Source organism: Channa argus, chromosome 22 (assembly GCF_033026475.1).
Source record: "Channa argus isolate prfri chromosome 22, Channa argus male v1.0, whole genome shotgun sequence".
Lineage (NCBI taxonomy): Eukaryota > Metazoa > Chordata > Actinopteri > Anabantiformes > Channidae > Channa > Channa argus.
Window position 1 is genome coordinate 10,874,163 of NC_090218.1, and position 27,151 is coordinate 10,901,313.

The following is a 27,151-nucleotide window of genomic DNA, read 5'->3' on the forward strand; positions in this document are numbered from 1 at the left end:
GTTATAAAGATGTAATTACGAACCGCACCCCCTAAATCCGTTAGGCGTGGCCCTCTTGGTGGATGTGTGAAGTGGTCTTATAATCTTCCCCATTTTAGCGAGATTTCGTTACTTGCACCGTTTGAGTAAATATAGCGACGTGTTTTTGTTTCAGCACCTGCAACGAACCACTGCTCTTATTTTGAAAGCCGCAACGGAAACGCGTTCCTCTTTTCTCCTCCGTCTTGACGCTCGGTCCTGCAGCAAGGCTGAATCTTCTCCGGGACCAGGGCCCGCAGCTACTTTTGTAAAATGCCGACACTGGCGGCGGCCTCGGAGCGGACACACACACGGACAGCGGGACCGCGACGCACGGGGCTCACCGGGAACATGGCGGCGGGAACAACAAGCTGCTCGGTATCGTAGAGACGACGGAGTAAATCAGGGGCAGCGGCGCTGTTAGTAACGCAGGAGCATCACTTAACACAGGTCAGCGCAACGAAGTCAGCGTAATACTCGATCTCTCCATCCATCTACATATATATCCATCCATCTATCTATCTATATATTTATTTATGTATGTATGTATCTATGTAGGCATGTGTAGTCCAATGATCAAGTGGCTTCTTGTATGTTTTTTATTATGGCCTATTTATAATATACATGTACTGTAGGTATAGTAGTAGCTTCTGTATTATCTGTGTATTTACTATTTGCTTATTCTTTATGACAGTAATTAAGTAACACGTACGTGCAAGGTGTATTCTGTGTAATACAAATCTATTCCTAACACGTACTGATGAAGGATTGTAAAGATGTAAATGCAGCACATGCAGCCACTGTAAAATCGCAGACACATATATAGTACAGTAGCACTTTTACCTACTGGACTGAACTAAAATTAAATTATAAAGACAGTTACTATGCTCAAAAAGGTAGCAATGCAATTGTACACACACACTGACACATATTTGATTTAGAACACAAAAAAAAAGTGTTACACATATACTCATACACATTTAGAAACAATAAAAGCTTGCGCAGGCGAGTTAAGCTCACAAAGGCCTCGCTTATCTCAAAATGAAAACACAACAACAACCAAAACGCATCAAATTAAAACAAACTACTAAAAAAGGAAGAAAAAAAGCAGCAACAATAATGTAAAGACAGCAACTAATAATAAACAGCAGCACATTTAAATTCAGAGCACGGCCTCTGTGTCTGGATGGAAATGTAACCTGATTACTGGACCGTAATGGAGGACGAAGACGTTCAGAGAGTCTAGTAGAATATGAAGGGCAGCCTGAGTTTGTAATTTATTCATATTTAGGACAGCCACAGATTAATAAGTATGTGACTCAGGAGAAAAGAAGTTAATCTACACAGTGGTGTGAGTGTTTGAGTTTATTCATGTTTAAAATGAATCATTTACTAAAACCTCAGGGATCAGTTATGAGAATCAAATGTTCGGCCGTTGAAAATCCTCCTTTAGATCCACACTTTGCTAATCTATTTAGCTCTTTGTTTTTTAGGGAAGCCTGTTCAATTCACTGTTGACCTATTATAAACTAGGAAAGAGCTCTTTAGACTGCTGCTGTTTATTTGAGGAGTTTTTTATAGATAGGAAGTTGAAAGTTGCGTGAAATTAAAACTATTATTGCACTGAATAACAATTCGAAAGTCACATTTTGCAGTTACAGCAACAGCATAAACAACTTCTTGTCTTCTATTGTTATCAGTTCCTCCTTATGCCAGTGCAAGGCTGTTGTATAATTCAAGACAATGAGAGCATTTTTTTAGTGCCCGGTCTGAAGGTGGATAATAACTGCACCTTGTGACCAGCGTGTCTGAAAGCTTGCGAGGTTTTTCTCCTCAGAATCGTTTGTTGGTGAGTGAAGATCTCAGATGAGTCACAGCATCAACAATTGTAACAGTTACTGTAGGTGTCATTTATTGCACTGTTGCATCTATAGTAGTATATTTCTATCCTTTCTTCATTTCTGCATTTACATTTTTGTTTACCTTCCACCCAAACTTCGCCAATTTTGTCCTCCAAGTACATTTTTACTTGCTTATTCCCTTCTTTCCTCAAGTAACATGTGCTTTTAGTCTCAGTTATTCAGCTAAATACTATCATAATACGTCAAAAACATGTCACATTGGGCACAAGGGAAATTTTTCACTACTTTCTGATAATTAAATTAGAAAATAATCATGAAAGTAATTGTTAGTTCAAGCCCTACTCACAATCCACAAACATCCAGTTTACTATTAAATGTAAGAAATCAAATCTGGAGATTTCACTAATTTCAGAGTCTAGACCAGTAAAATAGAATTTCAAAATGAAACTGGTTTCAGATTAGTTTCTGCTAAATAGCTCATCATTTGATGCAATAATCAGTATGATGATTTTAGCTATAAACTATGTTAAAATTGCTGTCTCAGTCAGTTTTTCAAAGAGAAATGGTAACAATTGTGCTACAATTAGATTTATAAATACTAAAATATTTACTGTATTTATAGTTTGATGATGAATAATGGCAGTCTGGGATGATTAGGCCCCAGTCTGTGGCTGACATTTTAAATCCTCCAGAAATACACAAACTACGTAAAATAGTGAACGATGACAAAGAGAATGCTCGGGTAAAACAGTGAGTATATCTGGGCCCTAAATGTGCAGGTCTTAAAAAGCATTTCTAAAAAGAAAACAAAGAAATGTTGCTGCTGCTCATATTTTTTTAAACATAAATATGCTCAAGTCACTTAAAAACATCTTGGTGAATGTTCATTTTAAAAAGTCTGACTGTGCACAAACACTAAAAGACAGGACAGTTTGTACGTGGGAGTCCTAGTGAAAAAAAGTGCCGAGTTTTACTTCTGCCACTTTTCTGAACAAGTTTATATCTGTGTGTGTGTGTGTGTGTGTGTGTGTACGTTGTCGTGCAGGAGGCTTGACAGTGTGTATATTTATCTCTCTGACCACAGACGGGATGAGGAGAAACCTGAAGGGAGCAGCTCGTCTCTAAGCAACAGCAGCAACGCAGTGCGTGGTACCACACAATGGGCTACAAGGTACCATCATCACTGCTCGCCACACCGAACACAGCAGTAGCAAAACACACAGCGGTGATCAGTCGCAAGGACGTTTAGGGGCCACAAAAAGGAAAACTCACGTTCCAAGTTATGGGTAAAGCAAATATAGTTAGTAAACGCTGCAATTTAGAGTGAACGTCAGTCACCCTAAAAATAATGTATTTTTCAAATATATTCTATTGCGTTTAATGTCTAATTTAAACTGCCGAAGCCAAAACAGGGACTGTGAATTGTCTCTTGCATCTATTACACTGAAAGTGCACTGGGATATATAAACAGGACTGATCACAGCAAGGAAAAACAGTTTCAGTGTTCGTATGATCTCCTGACGTTTGTTTCGAGACCCGTTAATCATTTGGAACCTGAGACATGAGTTAGTTTTTTGTCAGATTTGTTCGACTTTGCAGCACAACACACACAGTCAACGTGTGATGCAAATTGCAAAGCTGATTTTAAGCCTGAACACAGTTGTTTTTCATGTTTAGCATCAAAGCCTATGTCGTTCGTTTAACCACACTTTGCAATGTTTTAGAAATTTTCACCCAAATATTGAGTCAATGCTGAGATGTGCTGCCTGATGTGATGGAGACAGCACTTGCAGCAGTGCAGAGATGTTCACGTCTGAAGGATTTTCAGGGAGGTTCACAAATCTAATCAATCAGAGAGCTCAAATTATTTGTCTCTGGTGCATTTAGTAGCTTCTTACCTCATGTAATTTGAGAAGACAAATACCTGAGAGGCTGTGTGGTAGATTGATTCTGAATCTAATACTACTGCTCATTCCCAACCGTTGCACATTGCACAGTATTTCTATTGCGACAAGAAACAGAACTGGTGGATGTGAGGAAATCATGGTTCCCTGCAGTCCTACTGTGGCAGTAAACACCCTGACCTGTAATCCGGTGCAGTTTAACTTCATTGTAGGCACTGATGTGTGTTGCCTTCATGTCATGTTGCTCACGCGTGGCTCAGTTTCAGTCAGCATGAGGAATAAAATGGTGACTCTGCAAGTGGAGAAGATAATTATGAGACTCAGTGCGGGGGTATTAACGTCGGTGGCTATGATGGAAAATATCTTTTGACAAATGGTTTTTCACCTTTGACGATGACAAATCACACCGAGCATATGAAGAATTTTGACATGAATCCAGGATTTATCATTAGGACCTGGACTTACTTGTACTCTGTGAACAAATGTATAAATGCCTCTAAACGTGCAAACTGTATGAACAAATGATGACTTTGTAAACACAAAACCTCTAACTAAATGCATATTATTAAAATGCGATAATAAAACTATTTGAATGGGGATATTCAATTAAGGCTTTAATAGACAATATCTGAAACTGATTATTTACTAATGCATCAGCTAAATGTATTAAATAACCAGGACATTGATGCCACTTTGTCTTCATCTGTTATTGTATCCATTTAACTATTAATCTACAAAACCTCAGAGCCCATTATGAAATCAGCTGCCTCTGCTGGAAATAGTGATGTGTCATTCGTGAACGAGCGCTCGGCTCTGAGAGCCGAGTCTCTGTAGTGGAAGAGAAGAGGCTCTGCAGAGAATTCATTCAGAAAGGGACTTTATTTCGATGGACACACCATGCAGCCAATCCTTTATTTATTTGACTTGTTTGGTGTGATTCTGTGTTCAGTTATTCATCCAAAGTCTTTATTAACATGTTAAACTATTGCAATTGAATTTTTTTTTTGTAACATAGAAATTGCTCACCAACACCAAAAACCCTTCATAATTGGAAAATTAGGCTACAATACAAGGCTCCGAATTATACTAAATTATACTCTGATCTTAGGGTGACAGGTCAGTTGGTCTTTGTCCAGCATCTGTTTCCTTCTGTTTCTTTTCATTATACATTTTTTGCAATCGACTGTCCTTCCATTTCTTTTTATCTGAGTCACAGTCCGTATGTCCGTCACTCCAAATGGATCACATTAGAAATTTCTGCTTTGTCTGGCTTCCACTGCATGCCCATGAATCTAATTGTTACGGTTAGAATAAGTACTTTAGCAAGGACCCAAGTAAGGAGACGGCAAGAGGAGGCATAAAGAAAAAGGGTATTTATAAAGAAACCGGAGGGTTTGACAACTAAAAATCACTCCAAAGGAGGAGGGTAAAAAAAAAAAAAACTTACTGAACTAAAAGGTAACAAAACAAGAACTAAACACATACAGGGTAATCGACAGGTACTCAAACAACGGCGTGCACACAAAATACTAACACAAGGTAGGATGCACTCAGGGACCAGACTAGACCTTAACTAATTCTAATACACAGGTAAGAGGGTAAATTAACAGGGACAAATGAACTAAACAAGAATAGACAGAACGGAATAAAACCTAAACAAACTAAACTAGAGGCAATGGGAAATTAACAGGGGTCACTAATACAGGGAACATGTGAGTGAAGAGGATGCAGAGGACAGAGTTAGATGGAGGCACATGATTCGCTGTGGCGACTCCTGAATGGGAACAGTTGAAGGAAAAGAGGAAGAAGAATAAGACGACGACTAATACAGGGAACAGGGGAAAGTAAATAAATAAACTAATAAAAACCTAACAGAGGAGAACCAGACCACAATAACTAGGAATAACAAAACCACATAAAGAAAGACCAAACCATAGATAAAAACCTTGAAAGTCCAGACAGGGATCAGGCAGGATACAAACTTGTGACTAAGGCAAACTGTGTACTAACACACACTTACACATAACACAAACCAGCAGAGAACACTGGGGAGCGCAGGGTATAAAAGAACAGGGGAACAGGTGAAACAAATCAGGACAGAACGAGGAAGATAAAGACAGCAAACAGACTCACAGGAAGAGACACAAGAGGATCAATATAATAAAAGTCAAAACAGGAAATAAAGCCAAATAACTTAAACACAATAAAACCAACATCAGGAAAGTTTTCTATTTGTACATCTTTTTGCTTTTTGCATCATTGTGCTCTACACTGGCATCTTTATTACTGTAATTTTACGTCTGATTGCTTCATCTATATCTTTGCAGAATGCTCACTGCATGTCTTATTACGCGTTAACTGTCTCTCAGTTGACGCAGCCAGAATGTGTCCTCCGAGTGCTCGAGGCATCGATGCCACCGCTGCGGCCGACGGCGACCAAAATCTCCGTGCTTTGATGCAGAGCTTTGCTGCTGCTGACACATCCATAATCATCTAACTCCCTCTCATTCTGCACGGCCCGATTAACACTCACACAATCAGACACACCTGTTTGCCTGTGGCCTGGGGATTCAGGGTGACGTCTTAAATCTGTCCGAAGTCCCACAGAGAAACATAACACAGCATACAATAGAGTACAGTTCACGATACATTTATTGTACTTGAAGATCAAGATGGTGATATAAGCTGTTGGGAAATTTCAACATTTTGTTTGGCAGCAACAATCACCAAAAACTAATGAAAACATGGAAGGACTGTTTATTACTCTAACAGTTCTTATCTTAAATGACAGAATAATCATTTGGAGCAACGGCAAATATCTGGCCCAGTGAGGCCCAGCAAGAGCCCCGGTGATATCACCCGGTGATTTAGATATCACTGTATCACTGAGTCGTTTGGGTAGTTTTAAGGAGCGATGTGAGCTGAACAAGCTCCAGCTCAACAGTCTTGTTTGGCATTAAGGTTGCTCTAGGTGTCTATGTAGTCCTCAACCACCTCCTCATATATTCAACATATCACTGTTCGCAGCATGGTCGCACTTTTATCTAACGCACTGAACTAAAAGTAAATAGAAAGACAGTTATTAGGCTATAAAATGTAGTTATCATGTTTTATACGCACATAATTAACTGGACCAATGCTCAGAATATTAACCTAAAGCTTTATACAAAGACCTCTCTTACATCTCAAAATGAGAACGGAGCAACAAAATTGCATTAAATTTAAATAAACTACTAAAAAAGGAAGAAAATAACTAAAAGAAGGTGACAAATAATGAACAGCTGTACATAGGAATTCAGAAGCCTCCATGTCTGAATTTAAATGTAACCTGATTACTGGACCGTTCAGAGTGTCTCGTGGAATATGAAGGCCTGAGTTTGTAATTCATTAATATGTAGGACAGTTACAGATTAGTGAGTACGCGACTGAGAAGAGGTAGAGGAAATTACTCTGCACGAGTTTATTCATGTTTGACATGAATCATTTCCCAATGCCTCATAGATCAGTTATGAGAAACAAATGTTTGGCTTGTAGGGTTCCGTGCTGCTGATGTTCTGCTTCTCTAAGGTGCCCAGTGTCCTCACAGCAGGCTGCTGTGGGTGTAGATCTGGATAAGGACGTTGTTCAGACGTCTGAGCGTCATGGACCAAGGTGGACCACAGATCCGCAGGAGGAGAGTTTTCCTCACCGTGGCATCAGTTTCTATTTTATCACAGACTATTGTTTTGTGTGGCAACTGTTATTGGTACTATAATATTACCCTACATGTACAAGGACACCTCGGTATGCACCTTGTGAGTGCACAAGACTTGTGTTTCCTGTTGATTTATTAATAATGATACTGTCTATACACGCCCGCTATTGTCTTAACGCCTGGCTAAACAACTCTTCCTCCACATCTTGATTTTTCCTGACCTGGAAACCGCTAAAGTCACATTTTGCCACAACAGTTTCCTCCAGAATGAACAGTAAAATAATCTTATAGGACATCATCAATTGTGAAACATAAGATTTTACCAGGTTAAAAACTACCCTGGGGCTACATCTACATCTAAAGAGGAAGATCCTCTCTCAGTTAAACTGTCTGTAACATGTACTCAAACGCACAAAACAAGGTTTCTAAGTTCAAAAGCATTCAGCCGTGCAGCAAAGGGGGGTTTGGGGGGGGGGGGGGAGTGGTCTATCAGTATGCTGAGCAGTCCTGCAACTGTCCTCCTCTCAAGCCCCCTTGTCTACAGATAGAAAAAAGTGGGTGCAAGCACATTAAAACCAAAGAGTTTGCAAAGACTGTTCAGGCCCTTTATATTAACACAAAACTGAAAATTCAAAATATGCCACCAAATCAAGCTTGTTTCATGCTGCAAGAAAATGTCTAAATCTGTGATTTATTTCAAACTGAGAAAGCTTTGTTGTGATTTTTAGTTGCGGGACAAAGGAAAAACACACAAAAAACTAATTGTACTTAAATAATTTACGTGGTTTTAAATGGCGGACTTACATTAAATTACAGTGTTCAGTTGTGTTTAGTTAATTAGTCAAATTGAGTCATTTAGAAACATTTTTAACTTATTTACATAAATGTACACAATAGAAGAAGAAGATTACAGGAACTGTTTGCTGCTTAATTAGAGAAATTCTACATATATACGACTCGTCCACTTTGTCGTCCTGCAAAAATCGGTTCCATTGTCCTACAGACCATGTCCTCCAACATTACCAAGATTAAAGTTAGACTTAAACCTAAGTGACCTGCATTCAGTTCCCCTACAAATCCCACTGAGGTCTAAACTGACAAGCAGTCTGACGTTAGTTGATGTGAGCAACGTGTTTTCATTAATAACAAATGTGTGCAACGATCAAACTGTGGCGTTTCCCCTAAAACTGCTCAGTTATTAATGTTCTTTCCAGTCCTTCTATCTCTACATCCATCCAAATTGTCCTGTCCTGACTGTGCATAAGCCAAAAAATGTTTGACTATTTAAAGGTTTGAACTATTTAAACGTCCCCGAAGCTGCTCGCTCAGTGTTTTATTCTCACTTTTTAATGCTGTTCAGTGAAATACAACAGACAAAGGAGCTGCTCCTCTTCTTCTTTTCTTCTTTTCCTTTTTACTGTTGCCATCAGGTTTTTGTGCTGCACTTGTGCAGAACGTGTCCGTGTTCATATTTCTAACCGTAGTATGTGACCCCAGTCAGGTTTTAAACTGGTCTTTAGAGTGGACACGTCCATCTTGCTACACTTGCACTGAAGGCTCGTGGTTGTGAATAAAGGACAGTCCCTGATGTCTTCCTCGCCTCTGCTCCCGTAATGTCCCTCCTCCATATGCCTCTCTTTTATTCTTCCTGTTATCTCTCTTTTTCCCCATTTTCTTTAGGCATGTTTCCTACTTTCCCTCCTCTTTTTCCATCTGGCCTGTGGCCTCTAATGAATTGCGCCTTCCTCCTCCTCCTCCTCCTCCCCCTCCCCCCTCCCCCCTGCTTTTACCCCAGGCTGTGATGGCATGCTCACTTGGTTTTATTCTTCTTAGTAAGTTCACTCAGTCTCTCCCAGCATAACAAGCAGAGATCCAGTGAGAAACTCAATCAACTGCAAAAGGCGGATTGTGTCTTTTTTTTTTTTTTTTTTGGTTCGTTTCATTTTGGGTTGAATGAAGCAGTCTTTGACGAAAGGCTAAATAATATAGCAAAGCAAAATAATTTTTCACATCACTCATGATCTTTAATCATGATAAGAAGTGTTAGATTTCGCCAAATGCAGAGAAGCACTTCATTTCTTCCTCTTTTATGAAACGCTGTCAGTTTGCAGTTTCCAGTTTTATTCAAATAAATATGTAGCTAAATAAGATATGCTTTGATCCTATTCTCTGATTAACCTGTAGCACTAAAACAATTCAACACTCAAAGTTGAATAATGACTTGATTGAACCTGTTCTCATTGTATTTGTCGGATACTTTTCACACACTGTATTTGGAAAATTGTGTGTTTTCCCTGCAGATCCCCGGTGCGGCAATGGACAGAGTCAGCCTGCTGTGGCGTCTGAGGCGTCGGGCTCGTCGCGGAGTGCTCTGCATGGCTTTATTTTGCATTTTGATGGCTCTGCTCTATGCCCTGTGCGCCGAAAACAGCGTGCCCGTCACCGACGCCATCTTCGGGGTCCGGGCGCGGACCCGGGCTCAGCCTCGTGCACACTCCGTCACAAAAGTATGTATGAGGCTCAGGGCAAAAATGTGTTACTGGGTACTTGAAGTGACTAACTTTTTACCAGATGCTGATTGACAGAAAATTAATGTTTCTACCCTTCAGTCAGTTTACTGCAAGTTATATTTTACTTAAAATATATTTTTTTCTCAATTGCGCTTTAATGGTTCTTTGTTTCCTGACCATAATTCTTTTAAAGCACCTTCAGATGAGCTGTGTAATTTAAATTTCACTTATTTACTTAAAGATCACCACAGATGGGAGTAATTACTACAAGTTAGGAAAGTTCTATAGTCACAAATAGGTTCTAAATGAGGCAGCTTTAGCTTAGTTGGTAGAGCTGGCGTCCATAAACCACAGGGTCAGCGTTTGCTGTTGACACTAAACCCTAACTTGCACCTGATGGGTCAGGGGGCACCTTCCATGTGAGCGGCCATGTGTTGAAGCAAAGTTTTGGCTAGTTACTGTAGGTTCCTCTTTCTTTGACCGATGCCTGACTGGACTTATCCCTCTGACTATCACAGGTGCTGCGAGGTGGACCCAAGCCCATGTACACTGACCCTCAGAAGCTCCCAGGTGTCATCCCAGGTGACCCCCACCATCCAATACCTGTCCTCTCCTCTCCAAACCAAACCCAAGCTGGGGACTCGTTGTCCAAGCAGAAGTCGAAACAGCGGGAATCCCTTGGTTTTTTCAGTCTGCTTCCACGCCCCTTCACACGTGCTCTGGAGACCCTTTTTGGAGGCAGGCGGAAGGGAGAGCTGAGTGGCAGAAAGGGGGACACGGAGCTTTTGGGAAAGGTGTGGGATGATAAGATGTCTAGTAAAATGCTGGGAAGCAGACTGAGGAGGGCGGTGGCAAATTATCAGGTGAGAGTTAATATGAGGTCGAGTCATTTCTGACACTGAAGGTGAAACAGTGAGAAGATGAGAATCTTATCAACTGTTACAGTCTGTCACTGTCTGAATTTAACAGACAGCGACAGGAACCAAGCTATTTTTAAACCTCTACAGGCCTCTACACACTTAGTTAGACCAGTTTTAACTATGATGAGGTGTCACTTCCTGTAACGATATCTCTCTTTTCGATACAGTCTGCTATAATCTGCTACTTTCTACTTTACATCTGCACTTTGAGACGTAGAAACCCAGCTGCAGGTGCAGAACGTGGCAGAGAAATCAGGATTCTCCGGGAGAAATCTACCTAAGGAATTTTTCACTGTTCTCTACCCCAGTTAAAGAAACAAGGCTTCTCGTTTACGCTGCAGTTAGGAAATCAGCTTACTCGAGAAAACCAACTGTGACCTGTTTACTTAAGTGCATTCACCGTAAACGTGACTCATTGTGAAGGAAAACTGTCGCTCCCTTCAGCTTCATGGGGCTTTATGTGAGTTTTTCGTGCACTGTTAAGTGTCCGGATCCCATATTTACTGTTTAGGTTCATTCTCACTGCTTCTCTAGCCTCATTTTCAGCTGCTATTTTTTAGCTTAATTGCTCTTCAAAGGTTATTATAGATTACTTGCTCAGCACCATCAGCCTCCGTTTGAGAATAGCTCCTGAACACTGGAGGAGCATGTAGTAGCTAAGGAGCCATATGTTTCCCACAGAAGTTAGTAAAGACCAAAACAGAACTAAAAGGAAAAAAAAAATATTGGACCTACGTTTATCACCAAGGCACAAGCACCACCCTAAGTGACTGTCCTCCCTCTGCCAGTAAATAAGCAAGTGTTTGCTAACAGGTTTTCCATATCTTTACATGAAATAATTTCTAATAATACTTTTATGATGTCTGACTCATAGACAGTTAAAAAAAACTAATTGATGCAACAAAAACTGTACATATTCCACCCTGAACATTTGGAAGATCTGACTAAACCAATCTATAAAAACTGCAGCATTAGACTATGAAATTACGTTTTTCTTAACAACAAAACTGTTCTTCCAGGATAAATCACCTTCAGCAACAGCAAATCATTCAAGCAGCCAAAGCGAGATGTTTGGGGAGACTCACCAAAGCCTAGCTGTTCCCCAAGAATGGCTGAAGAAGTGAGACTGGCAGATTGTGAGGATAAAGGTTCTGCAACTTTGTAGTTCAAAGAAATGTGTCATTGCATCTAAGGTTAAAATACAGTGTCCACGGAGTAGAGCAGGTGAAACCAGTGCCGCTCTAGAGAAGTAATTTGGTGGCTTCAAGAGGACAGAATCTGCCAACCTGGATCCAAGTAGTAAGCCATTTATGACTGCTTGCCACAAGTAGAGGTCATGAGGTGAACTCCTTTGTGGGCAAAGCCTTAAAAGAAGGGCAGATCGAGATTGAAGGACTGGAAACTGGCAGGAAACTGTCACTCAATGGTCACCATCAGAGGGGTCCTGAGAGACCCAGGGGGGTTGTTTTGATAGAAATGCATATGACATCGGATGAAAAGGCAGTGGAGTGCAGATGGCATCTTGTAGTTGAATAATATTGGAGGGACCTATGCAAAAGCTGTCTACAGTCCTACCATCTGTCTCCTAAATCATTCCTTGATTTAAACAGCATATCCTAACTTCTCAGCCACAGATTTTTTTATTTTTAATAACAGGTACAGGCATCCCAACCAGTGTTGACTAAAAATCGGTGAAGTTGTTCCTCAGCACCGAGAACGTTTAGCTATATCTGTCAAAATTCTTATGTTTCCGTCAGGCAATGAATAAATATGGCGTCGAGGTCTCGAACTATAGCTCCAGCAAGACGAAGTTGAATGGTCCCAAGCTTCTTTGCCAACTCAAAAAAAAAGTAGAGGTCACGACTTTGACTCCCGACCTCCAGCCCTTCTCATCGATGTCCTGGGCTACCCAGCTGCCACCCAAACAGCTGTCCGCTGATCTTGGTCCATACAAGAGCTGCGCTGTTGTATCGTCTGCAGGGTCGCTGCATCGCTCTGGACTCGGCAAAGAGATAGGTGAGACACTTTATATGGATAATTGAATATCAATTGTATAAGGAAGATATGGGCGGTGTTTTTTATGACTAAGTAGCAAAAGAACAGATCTTTATCGCCCCACAAGAGGAAAGTCTCCTTGTGAGCATACAAATTACAAACTTCTGTATTGAAAAATGTCCTCATAGATTAAAATTTAGTCCAAAATGCTCTGCAGGTTTCCCCAGCTGCAGCTTTCAATCACAGCACTTTAAAACCTGTGATGGAGCTTTTTAAAAACTTGTTGAAAATCGTGTTTTGGCTGCACAGTAATGGGCAGGTATACTATAGACATACTATGCAAGAAAACCAAATCTAAAGCAAATCTATTTACTATAATTGATTATTAATGGATTTGTCACCTTCATATCTACTATATAACCTTTCTTTATGTTTTTTTTTTTTTTTTTTTACTGAAAATGCTTGAACTACTCTTTGAGTTAATGTTTGCCACACACTAAAAAACACCATAAAGTGTTCATCAAGTATCATCATTGTCAGATTTTCACATTTTCTGGCATTTCAATCTTTTTATTGCATGGACAACTAAAAACGTCTGTAACTCAACCGGATCTTGAAGTTTCATGATTTTGTTACAGTTTGTTATCAGTGTGTTGCCTTTTGCAAAAGTTAAATCTGGTAACGTCCCACCGTTTTGTCACTTTGACAGAAATATTTCCAAACAATTCCGGCTTTTTTGTGAGACAGTAAAAAGCACGAAGAAGATGCTGATTCATTATTTAGTAACACATTTGTCTTTACGTTCTGCTCGTCAACATCAACATGAGCCAAATTTTACACCAGAAATCACAGCATAGGGGTCATTTCAATGTGAGTTCAGAATGTTTTTTGTCTATCTACTAAAACAGGACTGTGTGGTTCTGCTCTTTTTTTACTTAAAATAGCCATAAAACCACATACATTTTTGCTTATGTCTGACATTTCTGAGCGAAACCACAAACTTTAAGGAAGCACTAAAAAGGAAACACCTGACATTTCTGATAATGTCTGTTATTCAAAGATGCAGAAATCAACAATGTATTACCGGTAACTCACAAGGTTTCACTTCTTCTAAAAATATTGTCTCCTGCTAAATTACAGATTCTCATGAAGCTGTGCTGCGGTTTAATGCGGCACCAACCATTGGCTACGAAAAGGACGTCGGTTCTAAGACCACGATCCGGCTCATCAACTCACAGGTAAATTGCAAACCTGAGGACAGGGAGCATTTGAATACACTACATGTCCTACTTTTAGATCAAATGCAAACTGTCAAAATTAGATGAAGAACTTTTAAACAAATAAAAACTAATATTTAACGTGATGCATGGCCACTGAGCACATTTCATCACAAAGCTCCGACATTAGGCAAAAAATAAACCATGTATTTGTGTAATTTATAGGAGAACGTGTGGCTCATTGATGTGTTAATAGTCTTTAAACAGCAATGGTGGTTTCAGAATCTCTAAGCTCAAATGTTTGTATCATGTCAACTAATCAAGATCAACTTTTAGTCCTGCACCAACTGTTGGATGGCTGTTATTTGTAGAGATTTCTATTTATTTCTACTGAACATCTTTGGCTCAAGTATTTGACAAACTCAGAATAGCAAAGTAAATTAACTGTAGTGTCCTGAAGTGTTTGTAAGGAGCCTCCGAGGAGGTTGTCACCCTGTCACCCTTTTGGGTCTTCCGTCATTTTGTGTTATTTTTAAAAAAAATTTTTCTTTTTAATCGTGGTTTCCAGTTTCCTCTTCTGTTTTTCTGGATATGTGTCTATCCTGAAGTAGTCCCTCAAAACTGCGCTCTAAGCAGTCTGACCATTCTCACTTCCTGCAGTGTGGTAACACAAAAATAGGCAAAGAACAATGTGAAAGTTTGAAGTGAAAGTCAGTTTTGGACCTTTCTTGCTAAATAAGCAGCCAACATTTGGTCATTTTCATTATAAACACACCCCTTAATTGACACCTTTATAGAAAAGCTCTTGGTCCTTAAAGCAGCATCAGGCTCGATGCTGTTAACTAAGCTCTTCACTGTTTCTTGTTTTGCTTTCCAGGGCTCCTAACACTTTAGTATGGCACATTTCCTTTTTGCTTCTTTTCGCGGTAATAACAAGGGAACGTAGTGGGAGAAGGACGGGATTGTTTTCCTTTGGCCAAATGATAAATCAGACTCATAAAAATGAGCTATTTAAGCTGTGAAAACAAATTTTGAAAACCCACTGGATTTGCTGATGTGCACTGCCACAAAGTGAAGAACCACTAAATATTGAGATATTGGATTCTAGCAGTTTTGACATGACGACTTGATACTGTGACATCTGTCCCCTGCTAGTGAGATTTTACAGTTTTCATGACACACATTGGATAAGACCAGCGAGGCAGTGGTGTTGTGTTGGTTATGTGTTTCTGTATGAAAATGTCTGTTACCACACACCACAGGAAGTCTGAAACTAGAGGGTAATTTTCTTCACAATTCTGAAACCAGGCTCATTGCTGTAGTAACAGTTCAATGCTCATGCTGGTTTGGAGCTATTTTTATTCTCACATATGCGCACAGCAAGGCAACACAACATTACATGGAGTGAGGATAAGTTAATAGCAACACTTTTGCACTTTTGTTTAACAAATGAAGATACGGTAATTACTACATTCTCATGCAGTATCGATACCAGTATTACATCAAGCACTGCAGTGAGTAACGATACTGAAAGGTATCTGATGCAAATGCGTCGATTCCTCTTTACAGCAACATTATGTTATCTTCTGCCCACATGCGAAAACTACAAGGAGAAATAGCAGATTTTGGAGACATGAGACATTGAGGACAACTGTTAAAATTTCAGAAAAGCCGTGTCGGCTTTGGTTTACCCCACACTCAGCTTTGTCACTTTGTTCCCGTTACAATATTAGGGATTTGAGGACACTGACAAACTTGGAACAAGTGAGATAATGACTTCTCTTCTGTATCACCCAGGCTTTAACAGCAGAAGATCAACGTTTGGTGAAAGCATTTCAACTCACTCTTATTTCCAAATTAATCTCACCCATTTCCTTCTTTATATTTGATTTACATGCTTTCATTTTCTTCAGTCAGTTGTGTTTCATGGCATTTTTCTGCAGACTAAATGTCTGGGAGAGATCATACAAATGGTGCTTTTGTTTCTAAGTTAATGGTTATTCAGAAAAAAAAAAAAAAAGTTGTCCAGCACAGTCTGTTCTAAGCAGGAAATTAAAAATGAAAAAAACATCTCCACAGTCATTGCATTTTAATGGTCTTTAAACTTTTTATGACTTTATTAGCCATCTGCTCAGTTATCACAGAATATCACATCACAATTATGGCAAAGGCAAACCCAAGTGAGGGATTGACTAAACCAAACTAATTTATTGGTAAAAATTCAGTGATTATCAGAAATTGCTGCTAACAGGAGGGAACAAGAAAAAGGCAAATGGCAGGTAGTGAACGTGAACAAAAGGCTAAACTCAAAATATCAAAAAACACTATGGAAACTAACTTAAAGAAAACCAGACAGAAAAATAGTTAACCTAAATAACACGGCTGAGAAATAAAATAAAACACGGATGTGAAACATAAACTGCTAAACCAAAAGGCACACACTGGAAACTACCAAGGAAACTAACCAGCAGGAACACAGCAAACCTCACACCAAAAGCTGCTTGAGACTAGAGTCCGATTCAGGAGAGCCAGGATTACTCGGCTCAGGTAAACCAAGAGTCCAGTGTGTTGACAAGGGGAAAGACGATGAGGATGTGGCAGGAAACTGGGGGGGCTCGGCTGGACCTAAATACTGAGAGGAACAGGTGCAAACAATAAAGAGGGATAACGAAGGGTCAAGCTAAAGAACAGGACTAGGAACAGGAAGTGGGGAAAAGGGGCTACAAAAATAAAAGTCCAAAGGGAGGATGTGTAACTGGGGGCCAGATTGTGACACATCATGCGTGTACTGTATGTTACCATAACTTTATTCATAAATCATTTACAGACAATAAGGAGAAAACCTGCTGAAAATGCTGATGTAGAAGTTTTTAAACAATATCTTCATTGTCTGCAGACAACATGAAACAATGTTTTTAATTGTTATTAAAAGTGATTTCAATTTCCAGTAACATACAAACCTGAAAACAAAAAAAACAATTGGATTGAAAATATATTTATATATAATTATAAATAAAACTATATGTTATACATTTTTATTGAATCACATGGGAAACAACATGTTGTTTTTATAACTTTGAGCTGTTCTGTAAAATATTGTAATAAACCAGTGATTATCACATTAGAGGTGTTTGTTTTTATTCATAAAACCCTCCAGGTGGAGGAAGAACGATTAGACGAAGATTAATGCAGAGAAAAGTTTAAAATTAACCAAAACAAAGCCAGACTTTAAAGGGCAAAGTACTTGTTTCTCTGCTCGACGTTGGCAAATACTCTAATGTAACAATCGAGAACAAAGTGGTATCAATACATCCCTAGTTTGCAGCGCACAAATTTACACAACATCACCAGTGTTTGCAGAATTGTCTGCTCCGCTCCCTGACACATTAACACCTTTGGAAACTGTGTGTTCTCAGCCACATTCTGAAGTAATAATCAGTGGATTTGAAAAACATTGGCTACACAGCGCGAGTTCGTAAAAGTGCAGTGGAGCTGAAGAGGCTGATCTTTGAACTGTGCTTCAGGGCTGCAGGAGTCGAACACTTCAGCTGCGGCAGCAGAGAAGAGCTAATTGTGGGCGTTAGTTTCCCGTTTTATCTCAGTTGTAAAACTTGGCAGTGAGAGCAGCTCATTACAAGAGCTCTGACCTAAAACGTTCCATGACAGTTTGAACCACCATCTCCATTACTGAACAACAAAAGTCAGGCACTAGTTTGGGAATTTATCTCTATAGGTAGCAGCATGTGTCGGCTTTGGTTTACCCCACACTCAGCTTTGTCACTTTGTTCTCGTTACAATATTAGGGATTTGAGGACACTGACAAACTTGGAACAAGTGAGATAATGACTTCTCTTCTCTATCACCCAGGCTTTAACAGCAGAAGATCAACGTTTGGTGAAAGCATTTCAACTCACTCTTATTTCCAAATTAATCTCACCCATTTCCTTCTTTATATTTGATTTACATGCTTTCATTTTCTTCAGTCAGTTGTGTTTCATGGCATTTTTCTGCAGACTAAATGTCTGGGAGAGATCATACAAATGGTGCTTTTGTTTCTAAGTTAATGGTTACCTGTCTTACAGGTGATGGCATCTGAAGAACATCGTTTCCTGTCCAGCTCTCTGTACAGCTCAGGTGTTCTGGTGGCCTGGGACCCCGCCCCCTTCTCTGCTGACCTCCTTCAGGTGATTACATTCTGTGCTTCCTGAAAACAAGCTGGAACTTTTTGTACCTGTTAGTGATCATCACTGAACCATGTTACTCATCACTAACAGTACAAACTTAACACAGGCAGTGTTAATAAAGGCAGATCAGGTGAAATAAAAATGATGTTGTCTGCTATGGGACCCACTGCAGGACCCAGCCAAAGGTCAATGATTGTTTAACACGAGTGCTTTCCAAGCTTTTGGAGCTGTGTATTGATCAATGATAACTAACTTTAAACCCTATAAGAGCCTGCGTCATGGCTACATTAGTGTTAGCTGAATGCAAAACATGCGACACATGGCTGCATTTACATCCTGCGTCTCACAGTTCACAAGTTTTGTGTTTCCATTACTGCTTTGCCATGCTGCTAATTTTCCTGTGTTGCTCTGTGTATGGAAGGAGTTCAGTGATTCTAGTGACTAAATAGGAGTTGATTTGGGGTCTGGACTGACTCCTTAAAACGCTAAATCATCAGAAAATATTTAGAAATGTTTGTCATTATTTCCTGCAGCCCCAGTAAACATATTCAGTTGGCTTGTTGATGAGTAAAAAAAAATGCTGAGTTTATCATAGAGTGAAAATACACACACACAGACACACACACACACACACACACACAAAAGCTAATTCCCATTGTCTTCTAATAATATTCATCCATAGTCTTGATTTTTGTTTCATTCCAGCTCAGTGGATGCTGGAATTATATAAACTATGATAATTACACTAAATATACAGTTTGCATCCTCTTATTTTGAAATGGCCACAATGTGTAAAACAAACTTTTACCTTTTATAGGAAGCTCACAAAAATAAATTGATCTTTCATGGGGGATGCAAACTTTTGCACTTGCCATAAATTCACTGCTACAACTTGAGCCCCCTGTTCTTAGTTATATTTTGGCAAGTTGGCAAGGACAACAATGGTGCTGGTCCCGAGCCCAGATAAAACTGATGCAAGGGTTGATGTAAGGGGAAGGGCATCGGGAAGAAACTCACGCCAAATCAACATAGGGGACACGTTCTGCTGTGGGAACCGGCGAAGGGACCGAAAGCTGTTGATCTTTGGCACCGTTTAAAGTCTGCTGATTCATCGGTTTTGTATACAGCTATCACACGGTTGCTCTGATACTGATGAAAACTTAAAAACATAAAACTTTTCAGGAAGGTTTTTTTTTTTTCCCTGTAATTTCTAAATAGGTTTTTGTAGTTTGATATTGGAATTTTGTTGAGATTTGACCGAGTTAGCGCAGCAGCTTTGCCTCTCTGTCCTACAACCTTCCCACAGTATGATCGTCAGTCACTCTTTCAGATGTGCACACACACCAGAGCGGAAACCTACAGTACAGTAACATGTTTAACCGTAATGTGTCTTATCTACAGTGGTACAACAAGACAGACTATCCAATCTTCACCCAGTACCAGAGATACAGGAGGCTTCACCCTCTGCAGCCGTTTTACATCCTCCATCCTCGCTTTGAGTGGCAGGTCTGGCTGCGAATACAAGAAAACATGGCTGAAGCCATTCAGAAGAACCCACCCTCCTCTGGCTTTCTCGGTATGCGAACAGTGCTCCTGTTTATCATGTCTACTCTGCCTCAGGTGCACAGGATGATGGTGGTGAAGCATGTGCTTCATGAGGCTAAAGGAAAACCACGAAGCCCTTAAAGAAAGGGCAAGAAACAAGCTCAGGATTCACATAATTTACATATGAACATAAAGTTTTATGTTTTCATGTTAAAGTTTTATCCTGACAGGATCAGGAATGAGGACATCAGAGGGACAGGTCATGTTAGATGTTTTGGAGATAAAGTCAGAGAGGACAGATTGAGGTGGTTTGGACATGTTCAGAGGAGAAACTGTGAATATATCGGTAGAAGGATGCTGAAGTTGGAGCTGCCAGGCAGGAGGTCTAGAGGAAGAGCAAAGAGGAGATTTATGGATGTAGTGAGAGAGGACATGAAGTTAGTCGGTGTGAGAGAAGAGGATGTAGAGGACAGGGTTAGATGGAGGCACATGATTGGCTGTGGCAACACGTGAAAGGGAACAGCCCAAAGGAAAAGAAGAAGATAAAGTATAGCTGTACTGTCAAGAGTTATTCTGATTATATCTTTAAACACCTGTTCTCATATCTTGCCCAGGCACCGTCCTGATGATGTCACTGTGTGACGTGGTGCACGTTTACGAGTTCCTGCCATCCCAGAGGAAGACCGAGCTCTGCCATTACTACCAGCGTTTCCACGATGCCGCCTGCACGCTCGGCGCCTACCACCCCCTCCTGTACGAGAAGAACCTGGTCAAGCGGATGAACCAGGGCTCCAACCAGGACATCTACACCCACGGACGAGTAACGCTGCCTGGTTTCAGCCAGCTGAACTGCACGCATGGTTAGGGAAGTTTACACGACCACTGACTGAGAAAAGCAGTGAAGCGAAATTGCAAAGCTGAGCCCTGCATGAAGTACGAGTAATGGTGAGGAGGGACTGCATGAAAACTTCATACCCACTGCCAAACCAAAAGGATCTCTGTCCCACTCACTATAAATATTACATGTTGTTTAACGCACACAAAGTCCAGTCAGCTCATAGAGCGGCCTGGTGTACACACACTAATCCTTGTGGGTACATTCAGTGATAACATTCATCCTTTAACTCCAAACCAACCACAAGCTCGTCCCATAAAAAGGACCACACCATTGTCTTTGAAAGTTTTCACCAACTGAAGAAAAATCATGTATAATCTCTGACAGACATTTTCCTAAAGCGGGTTGGATATGTCTGTGTCTCAGTTACGACCAGACAACTCACACGTAGACATATAAAAAAGGTCAATACCATCATAAAACAGCTGGTTACCTTAAGAGACAAAAGGAAGTAGTGCGATTGTTAGGGACTATTTTCAGCAGTAGATTCATCTCGATTTATCTTTTTTGTAGTAATCTCACATACACTATATTGCCAAAAGTATTCGCTCACCAATCCGAATGAATGAATTCAGGTGCACGAAGCCAGGTCCATAAAGACATGGACTTGACTGGCCTGCACAGAGTCCTGACTTGAACGCGATAGAAAACCTTTGGGATGAATTAGAGCGAAGAATCCGAGCACTGTGTATTCTGTATTTCATAAACACACTCCTACACCTCGTGGAAAGCCTTCCCAGAAGAGTTGAAGCTGTCAGAGCTGCAAAGTTTGGGCCGACGTCATATTAAACCCTATGGATTAAGAATGTGATATCACTAAAGTTCATATGGGTCTAAAGGCAGGTGAGCCAATACTTTTGGCAACACAGTGTATCTCAGCATCATTGAACGGCTGGTTCAGATCTTGAATGTTTAGGCAAAGTTCAGTCCATAGTTTTCGTTTTGAAAGCACCAATCATTTGAAACCATAAACGCTGTGATAGTCATTTAGCAGACGCTAAATGAGCAAAAATCTAAGTCAAGGTGAAAACATTGACGTAACGTGCGATCAGAGGAAGTGTTTACGTTTCATGAGATGGTTTCATGATTTTTGGTAGACGTAAGTGCGGAGGAAGGTGCAGAAGAGTTCTGTTTTCAGCAGCTTCTTGAATATTAGGAGTAAGTTTGCTGAGCGTGTAGAGTTTGGTAGCTCGTTCCACCATCGTGGGATCATTGAGCTGAAGACTTTTGCTCGGCGTCTTCTGTGCGGTGCTGGGACCACCCATCTTTCGTAGGCAGAGCGCAAGCGGATGGGAGGGATTGCAGACCTGAATGAGGGAGTTGAGGTAGGCGGGAGCTGTTGCGGTGATCATCCTGTAGGCAAAAGATGGCAGAGCCTTAGGAGGACAACAATGCAAACTCAAAAAACGAAGGAAATATCAAATTCACAGAGCTCGCAGGAGAGGTGGTGGTGCATCTGCAGCAGTTTGAGGGGCGGAGTCTTTCGTCTCGAAACAGTGAACATGCGTTTTGCAGTTTCTGTCTCCGTTTCCAAACCATTACACCCCCGATGAACTGACTTACTGCACATTTGAATTTGTGGTTTAGGATTAAAACATTCAAAGTCAACAGTGTGGACCTTATGCTAATCCTTATCCTCAGTCGTAGTCTGAACCCTGGAGAATTGAGAATCAGCCGAATGGACCTCAATAATCGTCACATTTAAACCAATAAGACCTTTAATAAAAGGCCTTAAATGCTGTTAAATCTGTGCATATGCTGTAACATTAGTCCACTGTTCACATTAGTTTTTGACTTTTTTCTTTTTGTTTTAATCAAAACTGTCTCACTGTACACTTCTATTCCACAATGTCCAGCTGTCTCCAAGGCATCGGTGGAGTATTTTATTGTTATTCTTTGTCTTTTTTTCATGGTAGCAACAAGCAGGACATTGCAAGTAACGCAGCAGGTACAAAGTGGGTCTCACTGCTGCTTGGGTAACATCCCATGGACCACTGGGATTCAGTTTGAACTTCGACTTGGACGTTCGTGTAGACAGAGTTACAGCACCAGTTAAATAAGCACAGTCTGATTTTTAGTTTTGGGACTTTTTTTTTTTTTTTACTTCATTTAGGGGCCTGATGAACCCTTCTTCCCTTCAGCATAACGTTGTGTGTTGAAAGTAGAGTTTGACTTTTGCATGTTATCAAATTATGCGAAAATACCAGTTTACTTACTGTGACCGGTTTTATTAAGTAGCATCCACACCACACAAAGTAGCCAAAAAGAAACTAAATATTTTCAGAATGGAAGTTAACACCCTATTATATGGAAAAACATTAATGAATAAATTAGCAGATTGGCCTGAGAAGCACATCCTCAATATCACTTCCCAACTTGAAATGTCCTACCAGCCTCTGTGACCTTCCTCCTACCTGATCAATGGTTGGCTCTTCTTGGCTTTTCCGCTGCTTTCTTACACACTGGGAATGATCGGATACACGTCATTGTGAAAGAGCCACGGTACATTATTAACTATGTGGCAGCAAGACAGACTGCTCACTTGTTTTCGTTGTAAAAAAAAAAAAAAAAAAAAAGAAAAGAAAAAAAAAGTCCTTTGCCCCGCAAGTGACTTGGAAATAAATAGATATGGAAATTGTCTGATCTGTTGTTGTGGTTGATCAGTCACAAACCCTGAGAGCAACCACCAGCTTTTTACGTGCGTCTTACGTGCGAGTACCTGGAACCTGACGTGACTCTCTCCTTGGGGGGGGGGGGCTCTGAACTTGTCTTCAAAGTGGGTGTTGGATATGGATGCTATAAACAAGAGTGGAAGTTCCCTTTGTGGAAAAGGAATCAGTGTTTGTGTTTTCACAGGTTCTGCTTTTGTTTCCACTATAGTCCACTGACATTGCGTAGCTTGTGCAGAGAGGCGACGCAGCATTCGGTATATTTAACTCTGTGTGTGGGAGCACACTGAAAGAACAGAGCTGAAAACATGGGGGAAACCCACTTATGCATGGCTCTACACAATGATCTCGGTTTTCATCTCAACACTCTGCCACTTGCCCTGTGTGCAGTGTTTTCTTATGCACTAGCACATTAAAAACTTGTTATGCAAACTAAAATATGCAAAAATATGCAATTCCCAGTTCCCAGTTCAGAGACCTGCTCACTGGAGAAAACCTGTGATTGATTGTGCAGCTCGTTCTTACAGAAGCTCTGCGAGGTGGTATCTATCTATTTAGGATGGGAGTTTTAAAAAAGTCAGGCGAGATTTCACGTTAATAAGCCATTTTCTTTAAATAGCAGAACTTATTTTAGCTTCCCACAAAAGACGAAAATCCCTCTACAACAGTTAAGCCAGTAGGAATATGGTCGGTGTAGGCTGGAGCCAAACCATGCAGTCCTTTCAAAACCATTAAGGGAATCTTAGATTCAAATCTACATTTGACTTGTAACCAGTAAAGGGAGACCAGTACAAGTTTGATGTGAAGAGGGTTGTGCCTGCATTTGGAGCTTCCACAGAGAAAACTGATCAGGTCGCACACAAAGGGCAATCGGGACACAGGAAGGACATAAAGACGGTTTTCTTATTTTTTTTTTGTCATTGACCTTAAGTGTAAAAATCTCCTTCAATAGACAGAAGCCTTCTGTTTGTATTCTGAAGCTGCGTTGCCTTCGAAACTAAATGAGGAATTTTGGAAACACAAAGCAGAATAGAAAACCAAAGCCGCACAGGTTCCTGAAGGCTCAGGTCATGGGAAAGTGAAGGTTACGTGTTGGAAAGTTTTTGCAGTGCGAGAGAACCTTAAGATTTAGATGCTGCAGAAGATAGTAAGATAACAGCATCAGGAAGCTTTTGAATAAACATGTGGTGAAGTTAAACCAGCACTTTCTGCCTCTTTTCACTATTTGTGCAAATGTAGGCCAAGTGCAGCCTGGATCGGTCTCTGTGCAGGACACACAGAGAGGAAACTGATATTCCTCATCTCATCGGACTGTGGAGAACAAAAAGAGTGTTGTACTAACATTGTCAACCCTGTAACAACTAACCCCCAGTAATGTATCTATAATTCTTATATCGTGTGTTTATTATAGCAGTAATACGCAGAGGGACGGTGTTTAGGGTGATTCTGTGGCTCCGCTGCTCCCAGCAGAGACTGTGTGAATGTTCTCTCCGACAAATATCTGCTGCTTGTGTAGTTTAACATGTTTTCACTCACCCCGTGTTGTGTCATGGTTACGTACTGCAGGTGCTCACTAACAGATCTGCACAATCCATTGATGTTCAACCGACAAACTGGTTTCAACAAGATAAAAATTTTACATTTAATGCTTCAGAAATTTTACTGTAGACAGGTGCTTGTTGATGCTGATGCAGTGATCCTGACTCTGTGAACAGCACTAGCAGTAGTAACCAAGTACAGAGATATTCACTAAATAATGAGATATAATAATAATAATAATAATAATCTTGATAAGAGAATTTTGTGAAATAACAAAGTAGAGTGAAAATCTGAATTTGATGTCATACCAATATATCAGAACATTAAAGATTATGTTGTCGCATTTTGAAACTTTGTTAGCGTAGCTTAATTTAAATGACTGCCGATGACAAATGTCTTAGAAAGGTTTCGAATGGTGGACAAGATTGTCATGTTGTCAAAATACATATTTAGAAACTGAACTTTTATATTTGTTAGCATCAGGCTAAGTAGCATTGATGAAGCACATTTCTTTGGCCGATTTAAACCTTTTTAATTAAACCTTTGTTTTTTTTTTTTCTAGCTGACGTAGGTATATAAAAGCGTAGCTTTCGGCCATAAACTCGTTAATAATTTTGTAGTATTTAAAGAAGTTAGTGTTTTCTTCTTCTTTAGGAACGGAAACCCCAGTCGGCCCACAAACGTGCATCACTGTTTCATTCCATCTTCATTATTATCAAAGTAGATAACGGCCTCAAGGTCTTTATTACTTCTACTTCTTGCTGCTGACGCATGTGTACCAGCTGGAACACGACTCCGCAGTAATGTAGCAACGGCAGAAACAAATGTTCTGCATCACACGTGTGCAGCTTTTCGGTTCTACTCGTATTCATGCACAGCGTTACTGCTATTGTCACATGTGAGACAAGTTATATGCATGTAAACTAATGCAGTGGGAGTGTGATGCTGCTTGAAGGACAACTTCTGTTCTTAATAAGTTCGATTAATTGCAGATTTGTTAAGGAATTTGCAGCATTTACTGAGGTGGGTCCTGTGTTGTTTGAAGCTGTGCAGACGCTGTATTAATGTCAGTCTGAATGTAAATACAAGTATTTGTGACAAAAAGTAGAAATGCAGTTGTGCGACTGCTCTGAAATAACTTCAACGAGGGCTCAACTTTACAGAAGATACAAGATCTTGCTTCATGTGAGGGAGGTTCACGTTTTGTTATTATCAAAATACAAGCTCCCATTTCCAACCTTTATTTGGAAATAAAAGGTTTATAAATAAAATTTGCCTATATTTTGTTTTCATAGGGCTAAATGGAAACAAATTGCATACAATCAGGTGAATGTTCTTTCCCTTGTGAGACAGAGAGACAACAGGAGACTTTTCTTAAAGATAAAATGTCAAACACCATTCTAGTATTAGCCAGTTGGATCTTCTGAGAGCAGAGATGGGGACAGCTCACATGTGAAATCCACCAGATTATCTCATGTCTACAGTTAGTTTGTTTTTGGGTTCTTAATAATTGATTAATATGTTTTATATTTTTTATTTTGTTGCATTTACTGGAATTTTATTGTTTTGTTTTTTTTTTTCTGGGGAAAAACACGTTGATGTCATTGGAAGGACGTGTTTTTTTGCTAAGGAATTCTCCTTCACCCTGACAAGTCCTCCTCCTGTGTTTTAAGCCTTCACTGTAAATTGTGTTTAGCGTTGACTTGAGTGTTTAGCTTAAAAATGCATGTTTTCCCTCTTGATTTCTAATCTGTGCCAGGCATTCTTTCTGTTTTTGTTTGTGGTTCTAGATTTTTGACATTTGATGTGAAAACAAAAATGCAAACTGATCTTTTAATCCAGCTGAGACACATGCCGATGCTTCTTGATTGGCCTTTTCATTTCGATGTGTCTTTCTGTTGAAGCTGGAGAATATAAATTCCCAGCACTGACTTCTTGTGATGCTTGACTTTCATTTAATTAAATGTGACAGGGAACAGGTCTGGATGCCAAATATACAGAACGTCTAAATGAAGAGGAGCCTACGTTCGCTTCAACTGTGGGTCACGACCTGCTTGTTTGGTTTTAGACATTTTTCACCTGCATGACTTCAAGACTAAGGCTGTAAATGTCCAAACTAAGGATCTAACAGCATCAAACCAGCATGAATTCTAACTGTTACTATAAGCTATTGTTTTCTGTCAGTGAACTGCTTACATG

At 40.1% G+C, this 27,151-nt stretch overlaps 1 protein-coding gene across 2 annotated transcripts; it reads left to right on the forward strand.

Annotated features, from left to right (window-relative positions):
* On the forward strand, positions 1-27,061 carry st6gal1 (ST6 beta-galactosamide alpha-2,6-sialyltranferase 1). Of its 2 annotated transcripts, none has more exons than XM_067491671.1 (9): positions 1-468; positions 2,926-3,051; positions 9,779-9,985; positions 10,507-10,851; positions 12,666-12,924; positions 14,044-14,141; positions 18,203-18,304; positions 19,706-19,880; positions 20,464-27,061. In XM_067491671.1, exons 2-9 carry the CDS (start codon positions 3,040-3,042, stop codon positions 20,712-20,714), a joined length of 1,449 nt encoding a protein of 482 aa, XP_067347772.1. In that variant the 5' UTR covers positions 1-468; positions 2,926-3,039; the 3' UTR covers positions 20,715-27,061. The 2 variants fall into 2 exon arrangements, with proteins under 2 accessions (XP_067347772.1, XP_067347770.1); XM_067491669.1 differs by having other exon boundaries at positions 2-468; positions 2,965-3,051.
* The last annotated feature ends 90 nt before the right edge of the window (positions 27,062-27,151 follow it).